Source organism: Saccoglossus kowalevskii, chromosome 12 (assembly GCF_978046115.1).
Source record: "Saccoglossus kowalevskii chromosome 12, keSacKowa6.1, whole genome shotgun sequence".
Classification (NCBI taxonomy): domain Eukaryota; kingdom Metazoa; phylum Hemichordata; class Enteropneusta; family Harrimaniidae; genus Saccoglossus; species Saccoglossus kowalevskii.
The window spans coordinates 38,120,759-38,140,435 of record NC_140652.1 but is presented as its reverse complement, the minus strand read 5'-3'; the positions used below and the strand labels follow the sequence as shown (position 1 = coordinate 38,140,435).

Sequence of the window (19,677 nt, the reverse complement as noted above, 5' to 3'; positions counted from 1 at the left end):
CATCGTAGTGCATTAGCCAGACTCTCCGGAGTCTTAGTTTATAATATAGCTAGAATGTTCCGGACAATAGTGATATAATAACGAGGCTACCCCAGACCATCGTTTTATGAAAGATACATTGACCCAGACCATCGTACTGTAATAGCTAGACTTCCCTGTTCCTTCGTATTATAATATCTAGACTGTCCTAGACATAAGGAACATGCATACCGTACGATCACAACGGGAAACAACTCAGGGTAATGTATTGCTATATATAAGACACATATGTGGATCGAACTGGCGTATCTAATACATACAATATGATTATCTGAATAACAATATGTCAAATATATTAGTTGCCAGATTTGTTTGTCATTACCAAATAAGCTTAATTTTCACTTTGCAAAAAAAATTAAAATCAAACAGTGGAATGTCTATTTCTCTACTCAGAACTACTGCACATCTCAGAGTAGTTACCCGTGTAATGGCATATAATAACGCTCATCGCATTTAACCAGAGATATCGACTTGTGAAGTTGATGGTGTATTCATATACATTTTAGTTTAGGAACTTACAAACGAAATATTAGTACTAAATACAATAATTAAACAGATATTTGTATTATTCCGGATTATGGCCAGGTTTTAGTTGATGCGATGTAATGTATTTAAAGGATGAAGTTCGGTTCGAATTTTGGATTTTGTGTATTTTTCATACGAGCATCAACACGTGCAACATATGAAATATTGTAAACTAGATACAGAAATCTATAATGACGTGTATTGCATGGTGTATGTTGTCGTGAAGAATCGATTTTGACGCAGGGGGAGTGTGCTGTGGCCCAATGATTAGAAACAACATATATTTGAATTCATGATAAATTATAAATCCACTGTTGGTGCTTATATGCGTGTAAAATAATACATATGTAATATGTTTTTACATCATAATTCGAAAACACTATCTGCTGTGCAAAACGTATAAGCCGGCAATAAATGTATGAAGGAGTATAGAGGGGTTTTGATTAAATTCAACCACAGAACTTAAATTGATTCGACGTTACCCTTCTTAATTTCCAGCTTGTACCGTCAAAATGAAGACATGCAGCAAGTTATCATATTACTAGGTTTTATTGCAGTATCGACAGCGACTCAAATAACATTGGCGATTGACTTCTTTTGTGATTTAAGCTTTATGATTTAAGTAATTCACTATTTTATTAGACTAAATAAATTTTAGTGAAAGGTGTTTCCTTGTGCCAGAAGGCCATTCCCTTAGTTAACTTCATTCATATTTGTCCCCATCCCTCAGAAAGCGTGTTAAAGCCCTGTGTTTTGGTGGTCTATAAATTGTCAGGTATATACGTTGCATAGTGTATCGTTGTTTGAACATGAATTGATCTTTATTTTATTTTAGTGTAAATGTCCAGAACGACTAATAATTTTTAAACACATGTACTTTGGTATACGGAGTGTTTACCCCTCCCCCCCTCTTCTACAGGTCACACTGAATGTACATGTGCACAGTATATCTACTTTGTTACTCGTGCGAATTGCTACTACACAATATTTACATGGCATGTTGATCAACAAAGATTTCACATCATCGAAAAACAACAATTGATGTCATAGATAAAAGGCATCTGCACCCTCTTTATTATCTTTTTGTTTTTTTATAATGTAGAATCCTCTTATGATTGTCTACATTTAAAAGTGTATATTTTAACAGGAGTAATGCAATAGCGCCCTTTGCATTGAATATTGTAACTTGATTAATAGGTATTATCACTCTCCGGTGCTGAATAAATTCATGAAGTATATATAAACGATATTGTGTATATGGGTCATTTGTCAACACTTATGACGGTCAGTAACAAACCAGAGGCCTTGAATTTTGTATCCGATCGCTCTAGAATTGTCAACCCCAACATGTTTCCTCTAAAAGTATTGTGCGTGCATCTATATAGAAAACCGCGTGAAATTTGGTCATATTATTGTGTACATATATGCACAAACATAATACACTCCCAAGTGAAGATATTCATAAACGAGGACAACTTTGATTATATTTATCTAACGCTTAGTTTGGACAATGTTTGAAGACTATAACATATACCTTAGTCACACTGAAATGCTCGAGACTAACTGAAATATCAGTTTTGTTTCATTTTGTTAAACTTGTAAGAATTAGTTATACTGAAACTGAACTTAAATGTCTAAACTAAACCTCCTTTGTTAAATATGGAGTATTAATATATCCACGCTGCCATATACATATATTGCCTATTTGTGCATAATATTTTACCTTGGTTTCGGAATTTTATACCTAGAAGATTGGGAACCGCTTTTTTTTATTTCTAATATTAACCCTGTTAAACCCTGTGACTTTGGTAATTTATGCCAGCAAACAATTTCTAATTCAGGTGAAAATTGGTGGATAATGTCTGGTTGATTTGAATGTGGACTTAGTTAAAAACTACTCAGAATAATCTAAGTTATATTAGTTGTTATTAATACTCGTGATTAAATGAGTATACCCCAACAATCTCGTGTGAGAGACTATGGTGAATTTGTATATGAACAGTATCTCGGGTTACTGTTACAATACCAATGTTATGTTCTTTGTCACGGTATCGTTCAGCGAAAGGCCATACAAGGCCTTACTATGATATGTGAGTTTTTTCCGTGCCCTGGGATAAAGGTTGGTCTGTACAATCTATAGGAATATTAAACTGAGATAGGTTACTTTGACTTGTCTGAAGTTTTGCAATCGGAGTGTCAATAGTTTGTTATGGTGTTATTATCATTGTGTGCACGCGTCCGGTAATTTGTGCAAAGCGTAACAGTCACAGTCACAGTCACGATTGGTTATTCACAATAATTGTTCAATACAAATGCTTCCTGGCCATGTGAATATTCGCAATACACTGTGTGTCTTTCTTATTTAAGAGACCACTTTAATCATTAATAACCACAGTGAAACGTGTGCATTCCGAAGTTCACGGGACGGCAGAGATATCTTATTTCACGACGTACTGGGGTCCAATTATATGATATGAAAATAGTCATTTCAAATCGGGGAGGTGTAGTAATCTTTTCTTGCATTATACAGTTGTGACATTCTTTTCATAGCACAATTTTGAAATGACGAGCGTCAAACGAGAACAAAACTAAACACACTCAGTTACTATTTAATGCACGTAATTTTTATTGTTACATGTTCATCAACTACTGCCACGGAATTCTTTGTCAGTATCACCTTCGGGAGTCAAATGTTGTGCAATCAGATCAAACACTTGCTTCAAGTTCACAGCCACATTCGTCTGTTTTGAAAAAAAAAATGGCAATATAAGTTGAACAAACAACTTATTGTACCTTGAGGGCGCGCTTTTATCACGCAATAACCACACAATTGATGGCCAACTTCTGTTCAATTGTATAGCACACCTATTTTTGTACATGTGTAAGATTCCCTTATTCTGTAATAATAACTCATTCATAAATAAAAAAGCTCACATAAATGTCACTAACACCTCATGTTGAGTTCCCATACTGTAACTTGGCAATGACAAAGATCTATGTTCGATAGTTGCTCTAATCAAATTATTTCGTGAATAATTAAGCAAACGAATAGTGACCTCACGCTATTCTGATGAATCTGAATGACCCAAACCTGTCTGAAATGAAGTGGCTTATTTTAGCAAGAGGATGTCACAACAAAAATTATAATACAAACCTGTATAAGTTGATGTTAAACTATGTTTCTTTTGTCATTTTCTAGAGGTGTTATTTACGCAAATACAATTTTAACTCACCAATAAACTGACACACAATCCCCTTTGGACGGTAGTCACAATATTCGTCATCCCACAATAGTCCTTTGCCAGGCCGGGCCCTGAAAGGTAGCATATGTTGTATAATTTAAATATTAATTTCTTGAATTTTAGTTATTTTCAAAATATAGTGCTACTTTCTATCATGAAATATTGTCTCAATGTTACTAGTATTGTGTTGAGTGTTACTTTGCTTATGAGTATCATTGTTTATCATTACAAGCATTTTTAATATTTGCCAATACTAGGTTTTGTATTTTGGTGAACAACGCCCTCACTTACCATAACTGAACACAGTCTTGACCACTTGTTGCATTTTTCTTTACATTGTTGTTAGGATTATCTTTTGCCCAGTTTCCGTAACAAGGTGTGGTTCCATCTCCCCACTTGTATACTCCTTCATCTGCGCCATCGCCATCTTGCAATCCTATCCAAAAACCAAAGTTTCGTACGCATTCTGGAGAATCCATTTTATTAGCATAGATAAACTTTCTAATTTCTGCATCCTCAGCACGGTTTTTTATATCGGCGAGAGTGCCACCACGACTCTCACAGAATTCTTGAGCTTTTTGACGATATGGACGATCATTTGCATCTTGTTCACAGTAAATCTCGTAACGTTTCTGGAGTGTTGCGCATGTCGACACAGTCGCTGCAAATGGATTGGAAACGTTTTGATTGTGACAAATTCATACGATTCTTTTTTAGAGAAAATTAGAATTGCTAATTTGTTGAGAAATTTGTATTGCCTGAAATGTATAATTTGTTTGAATGGTATGCTTCCTCCCATATATCAAGGCAGTGCAGTTTAAGGACGACGAACGAAGTTTAATACTTTGCAAACAAACATGGTAAATTGGTTGATCTATGCAAACACAGTTTTCAAAAAAGCGCACATGGAACCAAGGAAGGACTGACATGATGACCATTGCCTCGTATCAAAAGAAATAGTGTATTACTGAAAAAGGTATTAGCAAGTTGGCAAACTGTGTACTTTTTACATAATGAAAGTTTTTACCCAGCGGCTACATAAAGTTGCTTACTTCCATTAAGAGTATCCATATTTGAGGTCAGGCTCATTACGGTTGATATATGCTTACATACAAAAATTCATTTTTTTATATGGATGAGAGGGTGCGTACCAGATCATCTTAGAGTAACAAATCGGAATATGGCAAAATACTTACGAATACATCCGTGAAACTCTTCCTATATATGAAAAACGAAATTGAAGATTGGTCAAACGTTGAATGAATGAATGAATGAATGAATGAATGAATGAATGAATGAATGAATGAATGAATGAATGAATGAATGAATGAATGAATGAATGAATGAACGAACGAACGAACGAACGAACGAACGAACGAACGAACGAACGAACGAATGAATGAACGAACGAACGAACGAACGAATGAACGAACGAACGAACGAATGAATGAATGAATGAATGAATGAATGAATGAATGAATGAATGAATGAATGAATGAACTTAAATCCCAAAAGCAGTTAAACTTTCTCACCGTCAATGTCACATGATTCGCTGTTGATACTGCGATAAAACCTAGTAATATAATAACTAGTTCCATGTCTTCAGTTTAACGTTACGAACTGGAAATGGAAAAGGTAACATCAGATCAACTTGAGTTTTATGTTTTAATTCAAGTAATATCCCTTGCCGGTTTATTCACTTTGCATAGACATCGCCGAACCATGATTGATTACCTGAGATATGTAATGTGTTTTGGTTACATCTTATACTCTACTAATGTTGATAAAACTTGGCATGAAGAAGCTTTACACTCATCTGAACATTTGATAAAGTTGTGGGTAAAATGACATACTCAATTTTCTGACTGCCTTTTTAGAAGGAACTCTCCCAATGCAGCAGACTGTGTGAGCATAATTCAGTAGCTATGAATGTGGTAATGAGGATCTGACACACTAACAAAGTGAAAAATTATTCATGAACTCAACAGTTCATCTTTGGTCAAACTGATAGTTGTACATTTATCAGTGAAGTAGATCGTCTTGATTTTTTGAAGCATTGCAGTGGTATTTGTAAATTAGAAAGAAAAGAAAATAAGGCTACAATTTGTGTGTCATTTATTGTAAATGTAGAATCAATAGTTTGCCAGCTCTGGAGAAGTAGGTAGGTATGTACAGTTCTGTTATTGATTTTTGCAGGTTCTTGTTTACTAAACAATGTATGCCTCGACTTGCACACTAGTCGACATTAACTTTCTTCTCCAAATCACAGAGTAGGTGGACGAGTATATATTACAGCATATTCATTCCAGCTATTGAGAAGACTACACAAGTGTTGTTTTTTTGAGAACGTTTTTGTGTAAGCACGCTAGATATTTGAAGACGGCAATTTATACCCCTTAACACGTAACGTGTCTGGTCAAAATATTTACCCATATTTACGCGTTTTTTCTTACAAGGTTGTTTACCCGACATTTAGCCAAATTCCAGTTGCCCTCCAGCTCAGTCAGTGACATCGTGCGTGATTACACGTTGGGACAAAATGGGAGTCGGTTTAGGGTTAGTTTAGATTATCTCCAGTATGCTAGTAGGAATTTGGAATAGAATGTGATTACAGGTATTTTCAAGTTTCAACAGGTAAGGATCCATTTTCAGCTCAAGTTTTCGATCATTTTTCGGCGCCAGTATTGTAACTATTTATGACTCGCGATTTTTTATGTCAAACTAAAATATTTGGCATTATGCAAATTGTACTTTACATAGTATATAAATATTGTATAAATTTTGCGGATTTGTTAGGTATAAATGACGATTTGAATGCACATCGGTGTATCGGATTAAAATCGTCATGATTTACGCGGACTTAAGTCAGTATATATCTAGTGTGTATTAAACGACGCAGTGCGGCATGGGTTTACAGCCCAGTACCCGGACCGGCAACTAGAGTTTTGTCGTGATGAGTTGTACTATCACTGATGGGTCACCGTAGAAAAATGAATAGAAGAAAAACAAACGTGCGACACGAATCTATGCAATATTGGTCAGCTATAAGTTGAAACGTAGTTGAACTTTAAATTTTGGTCTTGCGGTATGTCAATTAAAGGCCGACATTTTTTACCCATGACCTGGGCGGAGCTTAGTATTCTAATTTGACTGATTATTCAACGACAACAACTGTCAATCGTTCATTAAATGCAGATAGTCGACGTCTGCGCTAATCTCTTGTTTATGTGTATAGTTACTGATCTGAGCTGTGTAAAGTAAAATAAACAATTCATTTCTGGTGAAGAGGCAGCTGGTTGGAGTCCGAATTCAAGTCGGGTATATACACAGTTCATTCTAAAGTTACGTGGTCTGTGCTGCAATGTTCAATAAATATAGTCACAGGCATAATTTACGTTGCGTAGGTTGTTTCCAATTATGTCTTGCAATGTTTTCTTCAATCAAAATTACTTTCTACCCCAGACAACTAAGAGGACTGTAATAATTGTCTGAGATTACATGTATATTCACGTAATATTTATGTTGATTGTCCTTGCATCATCTAAGGCGCTTGGAAAATCCCGGATCGACAAACGTGAATCCTCGGACCCAGGTGAAACGAAACGCACCCGTTCTCGGATTTGACCTCCTATAATCTTCCATGACCTCACAAGCAACAGCGGCTTGGATCCATCACCGGGTCGTACTTTTTTTATTCTACGGGAAATGGCTAGTTTCGCGTCACATGTTCAGTGCTGCTATCATTGCCAGTGATCATGTTTTGTTGTTGTTGTTTTTTTCTTCTTTCTTATTTTGGCTAGGCTTCACAATAACGAAAGAACATCGGCACCGACATTGTTTACATTTATAGTGGGACTTGCTACAATGTATCAAGATAAGAACGAGGTTCCCAGGCAACTTTGAACTTGGATTGAGGTCGCTCACAAACAACGGAGTGAAACTGCTCAAGATTTCTTTCGCGGCTACAAATCACCGTTTTCTTTTGACATAAAAAAATATAAACTGTGCCAGTCTAGTCAAACACTGGAATGCGTAAATATGCATTTTTATAGGATATATCAATTGGTGTTTTAAGTACCTGAGAGAGAGGAGACCGGGGACTGAGAATCAGAATGATACTTGGCACGCTACCAAGTCCGTTGAAAAGGCCATGAAAAAAATAGCCACAGGCCTGAAACGCAGTCACGGCAAAACTTGGCACGAGCAATTACGAGACAAAATTTACTCTGTCCGTACTCATTTTGCATACGCAATACGAAATTGCGAACATGATGTTTTGGTACTCCGGGCCAAATTAGACAACATCGTGAATCACTACAAAAAATAATCACCGACTGTGTAGTGCAGAATCGAGCTGCAAAACAAATCCTCACTACGAGCCGGAAAAAACTTTTATTACCAGCAAAGCGGCAGAGAATCTCCTTCGCGCATTTATTCAGATTTCTGTTATTTATAAAAACGCTGAATACTACGTCCGCGTTGAAAGCTTCAACAATTCGTTGAATGTTTTTCACGACAAGCGCATCGCATTTCATTCATTTCATTCGTTTCATAGTATTTTCATAGACATGGCCAATCACTGATCGTAAGTTTGTCCTTCAAGCTTTCCCGCCTTTTTTCACTCTGTTTTTGTGGGCTATGTTTCCTATGACGTTCGATTTAAGGGTATATAAGAATGAAACACACACTTCTCGATATGTATTTCTTCAGTTTGTAACTCGTTACTATGTTCCAGCATTCGCTGTTGAATAAACCATTAGTTTATTAGTTTCTTAGACGAATTGCTGTCTCCGTGTCTGACATTTGTATACCCCGCTCAAGGAGTCCGGTTTTTAACTGCATTCCCCCACACTCCTGAACATTGTATTATAATAACTAGACTGCTCCTGAACTTACGATCAGTGATTGGCCATGTCTATGAAAATACTATGTCGTGATTGGCTCTATAAATACCATGGTAACAAGACTAATTAAACATACGTAATTAACAAGAGGATTTACTTTTAGAATCCGGCTGGCTAATATAAAAGGCTGATATATAAACTATTAGTATCACAGCTGGTACTACATGAAACGGGTGTGGAGTCGCTTGTCCTTGAATTTCATATAACTCGGAGTAACTTTCTCCGACATTCTCCGCGCCACAAAAGGTGTTTACTGAAAAACTGAAATTCATTTCAAAATCAAAAAAAAAAAAAATTCGTGTCAATAGACCACAGAGTAAGTATTCAAAATAAAGAATCATGGGTTTCTATCTTGAAACCGAAATAATAGTAGTTAAAGTCAATAATAATTGTTAAAAGTCAATGGGGTAGCATTACTCAGTTCCTATATATATTCTGTTCTGCATTCGAACAATATGAAATGTAAAATATATAGTTCAAATGTTATACTAGTATCAAATTTGAGATACGTAGTCTGGCGGCTACCGCTGCATCCCTCGCTGGACGTTTAATAATTTCCTCATTGTGGGGAGGGACATCTATCGTCGGAGGGGTAGTTTGTTGGACTTCCGCCATCTGATCATCTGTTGATTGCGTTGTGTTTTCTTCGAATTCTTTGGATATAACCTCCAAAGGATATAGCTTATGAATGGGACGATTCGTTGGTCCCCTGGCTGTAGCAACTTCTGCTGAACGAACAAGTTTATCGTTCCCGTATATAAGTTTGGTAACTGTGCCAAGTTGCCAATTGAGTCTCTTTTCAGTGTCACTGTGAATTATTACAACCTCACCAACTCGTATAGTGTTGTGTTTACTTCCAGACGTCGTGTGTCTTTCACGGAGTGCCGTCAAATATTCTGTTGACCAGCGTGTCCAGAACTGTACATGGAGGCGAGACAAGTGTTTGTAACGGTCGTTAATTTCCTCGTGTTGAGTGTAGGACGGGTCGTAGATTTCTTCATCAGACACGTTTATATACGGTAGTGCTGTGACTTGTCGTCCGTGTAGTAAATGGTTCGGTGTCAGACCAACATTGTCATCCAAGTTTGACGATACATACGTTAATGGGCGGTCATTTAGTACGGTTTCAATTTCCGTTACAACTGTGGAAAGTTCGTCAAAACTAATTAGAGAGCGACCTAACGTCTTTTTAATTGCGTTTTTTGGTCAGTCCGATGAGTCTCTCCCAAAATCCGCCAAACCAGGGAGCTCTCTTGGGTATAAATGTCCACTGTACTCGATGTGTGGCCAAGTATTCGCGTATTTCCGGTGTATCGACGAGAGCACGAATCTCCTCGGCAGCGGACAGGTAGGTCGATGCGTTGTCTGAAAGCATCCGGCTTGGTAGAGACCGTCTCGGCACCAGAAATGTGGGGGAATGCAGTTAAAAACCGGACTCCTTGAGCGGGGGTATACAAATGTCAGACACGGAGACAGCAATTCGTCTAAGAAACTAATAAACTAATGGTTTATTCAACAGCGAATGCTGGAACATAGTAACGAGTTACAAACTGAAGAAATACATATCGAGAAGCGTGTGTTTCATTCTTATATACCCTTAAATCGAACGTCATAGGAAACATAGCCCACAAAAACAGAGTGAAAAAAGGCGGGAAAGCTTGAAGGACAAACTTACGATCAGTGATTGGCCATGTCTATGAAAATACTATGTCGTGATTGGCTCTATAAATACCATGGTAACAAGACTAATTAAACACACGTAATTAACAAGAGGATTTACTTTTAGAATCCGGCTGGCTAATATAAAAGGCTGATATATAAACTATTAGTATCACAGCTGGTACTACATGAAACGGGTGTGGAGTCGCTTGTCCTTGAATTTCATATAACTCGGAGTACACTTTCTCCGACAAGGAGCAGTCTAGTTATTATAATACGATGGCCAGTAGCAGTCTAGTTATTATAATACAATGTTCAGGAGCAGTCTAGTTATTATAATACAATGTTCAGGAGCAGTCTAGTTATTATAATACGATGTTCAGGAGCAGTCTAGTTATTATAATACGATGGTCAGGAGCAGTCTAGTTATTATAATACAATGTTCAGGAGCAGTCTAGTTATTATATTACGATGGCCAGGAGCAGTCTAGTTATTATAATACGATGTTCAGGAGCAGTCTAGTTATTATAATACGATGGTCAGGAGCAGTCTAGTTATTATAATACAATGTTCAGGAGCAGTCTAGTTATTATATTACGATGGCCAGGAGCAGTCTTGTTATTATAATACAATGTTCAGGAGCAGTCTAGTTATTATAATACAATGTTCAGGAGCAGTCTAGTTATTATAATACAATGTTCAGGAGCAGTCTAGTTATTATAATACGATGGCCAGTAGCAGTTTAGTTATTATAATACAATGTTCAGGAGCAGTCTAGTTATTATAATACAATGTTCAGGAGCAGTCTAGTTATTATAATACGATGTTCAGGAGCAGTCTAGTTATTATAATACGATGGTTAGGAGCAGTCTAGTTATTATAATACGATGGTCAGGAGCAGTCTAGCTATTATAATAAGATGGTCAGGAGCAGTCTAGTTATTATAATACGATGTTCAGAAGCAGTCTAGTTATTATAATACGATGGTCAGGAGCAGTCTAGTTATTATAATACAATGGTCAGGAGCAGTCTAGTTATTATAATACGATGGTCAGGAGCAGTCTAGCTATTATAATAAGATGGCCAGGAGCAGTCTAGTTATTATAATACGATGTTCAGAAGCAGTCTAGTTATTATAATACGATGGTCAGGAGCAGTCTAGTTATTATAATACAATGGTCAGGAGCAGTCTAGTTATTATAATACAATGGTCAGGAGCAGTCTAGTTATTATAATACAATGTTCAGTAGCAGTTTAGTTATTATAATACAATGTTCAGGAGCAGTCTAGTTATTATAATACAATGTTCAGGAGCAGTCTAGTTATTATAATACGATGGTCAGGAGCAGTCTAGCTATTATAATACGATGTTCAGGGGCAGTCTAGTTATTATAATACGATGGCCAGTAGCAGTCTAGTTATTATAATACGATATGGTCAGGAGCAGTCTTGTTATTATAATACAATGGTCAGGAGCAGTCTAGTTATTATAATACAATGTTCAGGAGCAGTCTAGTTATTATAATACAATGTTCAGGAGCAGTCTAGTTATTATAATACGATGTTCAGGGGCAGTCTAGTTATTATAATACGATGTTCAGTAGCAGTCTAATTATTATAATACAATGTTCAGAAGCAGTCTAGTTATTATAATACAATGTTCAGGAGCAGTCCAGTTATTATAATACGATGTTCAGGGGCAGTCTAGTTATTATCATACGATGTTCAGGAGCAGTCTAATTATTATAATACGATGTTCAGAAGCAGTCTAGTTATAATAATACGATGTTCAGGAGCAGTCTAGTTATTATAATACAATGTTCAGGAGCAGACTAGCTATTATAATACGATGTTCAGGGGCAGTCTAATTATTATAATACGATGGTCAAGGGCTGTCTAGTTATTATAATACAATGGTCAGGAGCAGTCTAGTTATTATAATAAGATGGTCAGGAGCAGTCTAGTTATTATAATACGATGTTCAGAAGCAGTCTAGTTATTATAATACGATGTTCAGGAGCAGTCTAGTTATTATAATACGATGGCCAGGAGCAGTCTAGTTATTATAATACGATGTTCAGAAGCAGTCTTGTTATTATAATACAATGGTCAGGAGCAGTCTAGTTATTATAATAAGATGGTCAGGAGCAGTCTAGTTATTATAATACGATGTTCAGAAGCAGTCTAGTTATTATAATACGATGTTCAGGAGCAGTCTAGTTATTATAATACGATGGCCAGGAGCAGTCTAGTTATTATAATACGATGTTCAGAAGCAGTCTAGTTATTATAATACGATGTTCAGGAGCAGTCTAGTTATTATAATACGATGGCCAGGAGCAGTCTAGTTATTATAATACGATGTTCAGGAGCAGTCTAGTTATTATAATACAATGGTCAGGAGCAGTCTAGTTATTATAATACAATGTTCAGGAGCAGTCTAGTTATTATAATACGATATGGTCAGGAGCAGTCTTGTTATTATAATACAATGGTCAGGAGCAGTCTAGTTATTATAATACAATGGTCAGGAGCAGTCTAGTTATTATAATACGATGTTCAGAAGCAGTCTAGTTATTATAATACGATATGGTCAGGAGCAGTCTTGTTATTATAATACAATGGTCAGGAGCAGTCTAGTTATTATAATACAAAGGTCAGGAGCAGTCTAGTTATTATAATACGATGTTCAGAAGCAGTCTAGTTATTATAATACGATATGGTCAGGAGCAGTCTTGTTATTATAATACAATGGTCAGGAGCAGTCTAGTTATTATAATACGATGTTCAGAAGCAGTCTAGTTATTATAATACGATGGCCAGGAGCAGTTTAGTTATTATAATACGATGTTCAGAAGCAGTCTAGTTATTATAATACGATGTTCAGGAGCAGTCTAGTTATTATAATACGATGGCCAGTAGCAGTCTAGTTATTATAATACGATGGTCAGTAACAGTCTAGTTATTATAATACAATGTTCAGGAGCAGTCTAGTTATTATAATACAATGTTCAGGAGCAGTCTAGTTATTATAATACAATGTTCAGGAGCAGTCTAGTTATTATAATACAATGTTCAGGAGCAGTCTAGTTATTATAATACGATGTTCAGGAGCAGTCTAGTTATTACAATACGATGGCCAGGAGCAGTTTAGTTATTATAATACAATGTTCAGGAGCAGTCTAGTTATTATAATACAATGTTCAGGAGCAGTCTAGTTATTATAATACGATGTTCAGGGGCAGTCTAGTTATTATAATACAATGGTCAGGAGCAGTCTAGTTATTATAATACAATGTTCAGGAGCAGTCTAGTTATTATAATACGATGTTCAGGGGCAGTCTAGTTATTATAATACAATGGTCAGGAGCAGTCTAGTTATTATAATACGATGGTCAGGAGCAGTCTAGTTATTATAATACAATGTTCAGTAGCAGTCTAGTTATTATAATACAATGGTCAGGAGCAGTCTTGTTATTATAATACGATGGTCAGGAGCAGTTTAGTTATTATTATACAATGGTCAGTAGCAGTCTAGTTATTATAATACGATGTTCAGGAGCAGTCTAGTTATTATAATAAGATGGTCAGGAGCAGTCTAGTTATTATAATACGATGTTCAGAAGCAGTCTAGTTATTATAATACGATGTTCAGGAGCAGTCTAGTTATTATAATACGATGGCCAGGAGCAGTCTAGTTATTATAATACGATGTTCAGAAGCAGTCTTGTTATTATAATACAATGGTCAGGAGCAGTCTAGTTATTATAATAAGATGGTCAGGAGCAGTCTAGTTATTATAATACGATGTTCAGAAGCAGTCTAGTTATTATAATACGATGTTCAGGAGCAGTCTAGTTATTATAATACGATGGCCAGGAGCAGTCTAGTTATTATAATACGATGTTCAGAAGCAGTCTAGTTATTATAATACGATGTTCAGGAGCAGTCTAGTTATTATAATACGATGGCCAGGAGCAGTCTAGTTATTATAATACGATGTTCAGGAGCAGTCTAGTTATTATAATACAATGATCAGGAGCAGTCTAGTTATTATAATACAATGTTCAGGAGCAGTCTAGTTATTATAATACGATATGGTCAGGAGCAGTCTTGTTATTATAATACAATGGTCAGGAGCAGTCTAGTTATTATAATACAATGGTCAGGAGCAGTCTAGTTATTATAATACGATGTTCAGAAGCAGTCTATTTATTATAATACGATATGGTCAGGAGCAGTCTTGTTATTATAATACAATGGTCAGGAGCAGTCTAGTTATTATAATACAAAGGTCAGGAGCAGTCTAGTTATTATAATACGATGTTCAGAAGCAGTCTAGTTATTATAATACGATATGGTCAGGAGCAGTCTTGTTATTATAATACAATGGTCAGGAGCAGTCTAGTTATTATAATACGATGTTCAGAAGCAGTCTAGTTATTATAATACGATGGCCAGGAGCAGTTTAGTTATTATAATACGATGTTCAGAAGCAGTCTAGTTATTATAATACGATGTTCAGGAGCAGTCTAGTTATTATAATACGATGGCCAGTAGCAGTCTAGTTATTATAATACGATGGTCAGTAACAGTCTAGTTATTATAATACAATGTTCAGGAGCAGTCTAGTTATTATAATACAATGTTCAGGAGCAGTCTAGTTATTATAATACAATGTTCAGGAGCAGTCTAGTTATTATAATACAATGTTCAGGAGCAGTCTAGTTATTATAATACGATGTTCAGGAGCAGTCTAGTTATTACAATACGATGGCCAGGAGCAGTCTAGTTATTATAATACAATGTTCAGGAGCAGTCTAGTTATTATAATACAATGTTCAGGAGCAGTATAGTTATTATAATACAATGTTCAGGAGCAGTCTAGTTATTATAATACGATGTTCAGGGGCAGTCTAGTTATTATAATACGATGTTCAGGAGCAGTCTAGTTATTATAATACAATGGTCAGGAGCAGTCTAGTTATTATAATACAATGTTCAGGAGCAGTCTAGTTATTATAATACGATATGGTCAGGAGCAGTCTTGTTATTATAATACAATGGTCAGGAGCAGTCTAGTTATTATAATACAATGGTCAGGAGCAGTCTAGTTATTATAATACGATGTTCAGAAGCAGTCTAGTTATTATAATACGATATGGTCAGGAGCAGTCTTGTTATTATAATACAATGGTCAGGAGCAGTCTAGTTATTATAATACAAAGGTCAGGAGCAGTCTAGTTATTATAATACGATGTTCAGAAGCAGTCTAGTTATTATAATACGATATGGTCAGGAGCAGTCTTGTTATTATAATACAATGGTCAGGAGCAGTCTAGTTATTATAATACGATGTTCAGAAGCAGTCTAGTTATTATAATACGATGGCCAGGAGCAGTTTAGTTATTATAATACGATGTTCAGAAGCAGTCTAGTTATTATAATACGATGTTCAGGAGCAGTCTTGTTATTATAATACAATGGTCAGGAGCAGTCTAGTTATTATAATACGATGTTCAGAAGCAGTCTAGTTATTATAATACGATGGCCAGGAGCAGTTTAGTTATTATAATACGATGTTCAGAAGCAGTCTAGTTATTATAATACGATGTTCAGGAGCAGTCTAGTTATTATAATACGATGGCCAGTAGCAGTCTAGTTATTATAATACGATGGTCAGGAGCAGTCTAGTTATTATAATACAATGTTCAGGAGCAGTCTAGTTATTATAATACAATGTTCAGGAGCAGTCTAGTTATTATAATACAATGTTCAGGAGCAGTCTAGTTATTATAATACGATGTTCAGGAGCAGTCTAGTTATTACAATACGATGGCCAGGAGCAGTTTAGTTATTATAATACAATGTTCAGGAGCAGTCTAGTTATTATAATACAATGTTCAGGAGCAGTCTAGTTATTATAATACGATGTTCAGGGGCAGTCTAGTTATTATAATACAATGGTCAGGAGCAGTCTAGTTATTATAATACAATGTTCAGGAGCAGTCTAGTTATTATAATACGATGTTCAGGGGCAGTCTAGTTATTATAATACAATGGTCAGGAGCAGTCTAGTTATTATAATACGATGGTCAGGAGCAGTCTAGTTATTATAATACAATGTTCAGTAGCAGTCTAGTTATTATAATACAATGGTCAGGAGCAGTCTTGTTATTATAATACGATGGTCAGGAGCAGTTTAGTTATTATCATACAATGGTCAGTAGCAGTCTAGTTATTATAATACAATGGTCAGGAGCAGTCTTGTTATTATAATACGATGGTCAGGAGCAGTCTAGTTATTATAATACGATGGTCAGGAGCAGTCTAGTTATTATAATACGATGGTCAGGAGCAGTCTAGTTATTATAATACAATGTTCAGGAGCAGTCTAGTTATTATAATACAATGTTCAGAAGCAGTCTAGTTATTATAATACAATGTCCAGGAGCAGTCTAGTTATTATAATACAATGTTCAGGAGCAGTCTAGTTATTATAATACGATGGTCAGGAGCAGTCTAGTTATTATAATACAATGTCCAGGAGCAGTCTAGTTATTATAATACAATGTTCAGGAGCAGTCTAGTTATTGTAATACGGTGGTCAGGTGCAGTCTAGTTATTATAATACAATGTTCAGAAGCAGTCTAGTTATTATAATACGATGGTCAGGAGCAGGATCAGTCTAGTTATTATGGTACAATGTTCAGGAGCAGTCTAGTTATTATAATACGATATGGTCAGGAGCAGTCTAGTTATTATAATACAATGGTCAGGAGCAGTCTAGTTATTATAATACAATGGTCAGGAGCAGTCTAGTTATTATAATACGATGGCCAGGAGCAGTCTAGTTATTATAATACGATGGTCAGTAGCAGTCTAGTTATTATAATACAATGGTCAGGAGCAGTCTAGTTATTATAATACAATGTTCAGGAGCAGTCTAGTTATTATAATACGATGGCCAGGAGCAGTCTAGTTATTATAATACGATGGTCAGGAGCAGTCTATTTATTATAATACAATGGTCAGGAGCAGTCTAGTTATTATAATACGATGGTCAGGAGCAGTCTAGTTATTATTATACAATGGTCAGGAGCAGTCCAGTTATTATAATACTCTCAATAATAATTTAACCTTATTTGCATACCGAGCACGCCTTTCACATATGTTTTGATAGATTACAATACAGCCGTTAATATTTTTCTAGTCATGTCCCGAGATACGAAACAGCTATCGTGTTACAATTTCCACAAATTGTCAATAGAGGGCGTATGTCAAAAAGTAAGTCACATGGCTTGATCACCACATTGGATTAACGAGAAACGGCTTACACATCATGTTCACTACTCGACCAATTACTTTTGTTTAAAATTACATCATTGGTTTAGTTAGGCCTCTTACAAGATCAACAACACCAAATCCACCATGACTGTTCACGTAGTTCAAAAACTTTGTTAGATTTAAGAAAACCAGGAAGTATTCTGTTCTTGTACTTACTGTGGTGGCTTGAGCAATTTGAATCTTTTCTTGTAACATATTTGATATATCTGTATTTTTTTCAATATTAGGCCAGACTTTTTTTTATTCCTTGTTTTTCGAGTTTTTGTTAGGCAATGTTTTTGCGGAGGGCGGAAAAAAATAAAATTAATTCTTTTTTTCCATTAGATTTTTGTGTGATTCTCAAAGAATTGTTAGTGATATCATTGATCGGAGAGAAGAAATGAAATAACATTTTATTCCATGTATAACCTGTTTCTCATCTGCGCGAGACTTCGGTACTTTGATCATGATACTCCCACAAAAATGCAACTTGGGTTTGTTATGCGGCGGGCGGAAAAAAATGAAGATAAAAATAAGTTTTTTAGCAATTTTTTGCACTTACAAGTCGGCGGACGCGAGAAATTACGCTGAAATAAAATGTTATTTTTATTTCATTTTCGGCTCCTGTTTATTCGGCGGGCTCGCGAAACAAGGGATAATAAAAGTCCGGCCTTATCAATAGCATCCATATTCTGTCACATGACTTGTCATACTATATGTAATTTCCGAAAAAATGGTATAACAATTAAATTAAATATATGTAGAAGCGTACTGTGATTGTCCACGTGGATTAGCAGTCATAATTTATCGTTGCCTTGTTAATTCAATCCAGAGATCTCCAGTAATCAAAAATCACCAAATGGTTATTATTTTATTTAGCGGGATTTACAGAAAACGTACGAGTAACCGAAACTTGAAGCGCCTGTGTGATTTCGTTACTCGTGCATCGCATACACTAAGAAGTATACTTATACAAATTAGAAATAGTTATAACGCATGATTAATATGTGTACCTACCTTCGTATAGTGTGATTGTCCAACTAAGAATCCCTACAGACTAGTGTGACTATTAAAGAAAACCTCACACTATTTATAGGAATCAAACCACGGGGGTACCACCCCTAAATACAAGTCAAGTGTTGTCTTGAATATTTTATGTTTCCAGCATATATTGTGGTGCATTATTCATCTCAGGTAAGAGTATTAAATACGGGACAATATTTAATGGGATAAAAAAGTACGTTTTTTAAATATATTTGCATTGCATATATTGATTTAATGCATTATTATTTACATCACATCCTCTACTAATAGATTCATTATTTTACATACATCAGTGGATGTAAATGAAAGTGTGTACCCCGATAATATGAAATATGGTGTTGCTGTATGTTCAATGACTCCTTGAGAACTGTGTTATTTGGAGGACCATTCTTTCAATGCACTGACAAAAACACGTAAGAACAAGGCACACTTCAAAATCAGAGAAAAACACTAAAAATGCACTTAAATGTCGTAAACAGCTTACAATACTGTGCCTTTTATTGACAGTCAGTCAATACATGAATAGGAGGCTTTCTAAATCGTCCTCACCATATTGCTTCGATGAATGAGCAGCGGAAGAGCATGAGTGTGTCACTGTGAAACACGCGCATATTTTTTACTAAAACCATCAGGTACACTAAAATATCGCGATTCAGAACGACGAAAAGCATAAAAGACTCGGTGAAGACAGATGACATACCCTGGGTTTTGAGTATCCTTTACAGGAAAGAACTGTCCACCCACAGGGACGGCATCACATTAGTGCGTTCATATAGTGGTCCATTCCACTTGTGGTGACGATACCGAGTAAAATCTATACCCGATCATTTGGGTTATATTTCAAGTGTTTACTAACATAGGGCTATGTCAAAATAATTATGTGAAATCACGGTAATAGTACTTTCTGTCTTCTTTTCATTTATTTTACTGTATATTCG

General features: G+C 35.7%; 1 protein-coding gene across 1 annotated transcript; it reads right to left on the bottom strand.

Moving 5' to 3' along the window:
• Positions 1–3,166: 3,166 nt before the first annotated feature.
• LOC100368384 (chondrolectin-like) lies at positions 3,167–18,744 on the bottom strand. The gene is made up of 6 exons (XM_002739062.3): positions 18,713–18,744; positions 5,339–5,426; positions 5,003–5,024; positions 4,098–4,467; positions 3,798–3,877; positions 3,167–3,305 (listed from the first exon to the last, which is right to left on the bottom strand). Exons 2-6 carry the CDS (start codon positions 5,402–5,404, stop codon positions 3,271–3,273), a joined length of 573 nt encoding a protein of 190 aa, XP_002739108.1. The 5' UTR covers positions 5,405–5,426; positions 18,713–18,744; the 3' UTR covers positions 3,167–3,270.
• Between the last annotated feature and the right edge of the window lie 933 nt (positions 18,745–19,677).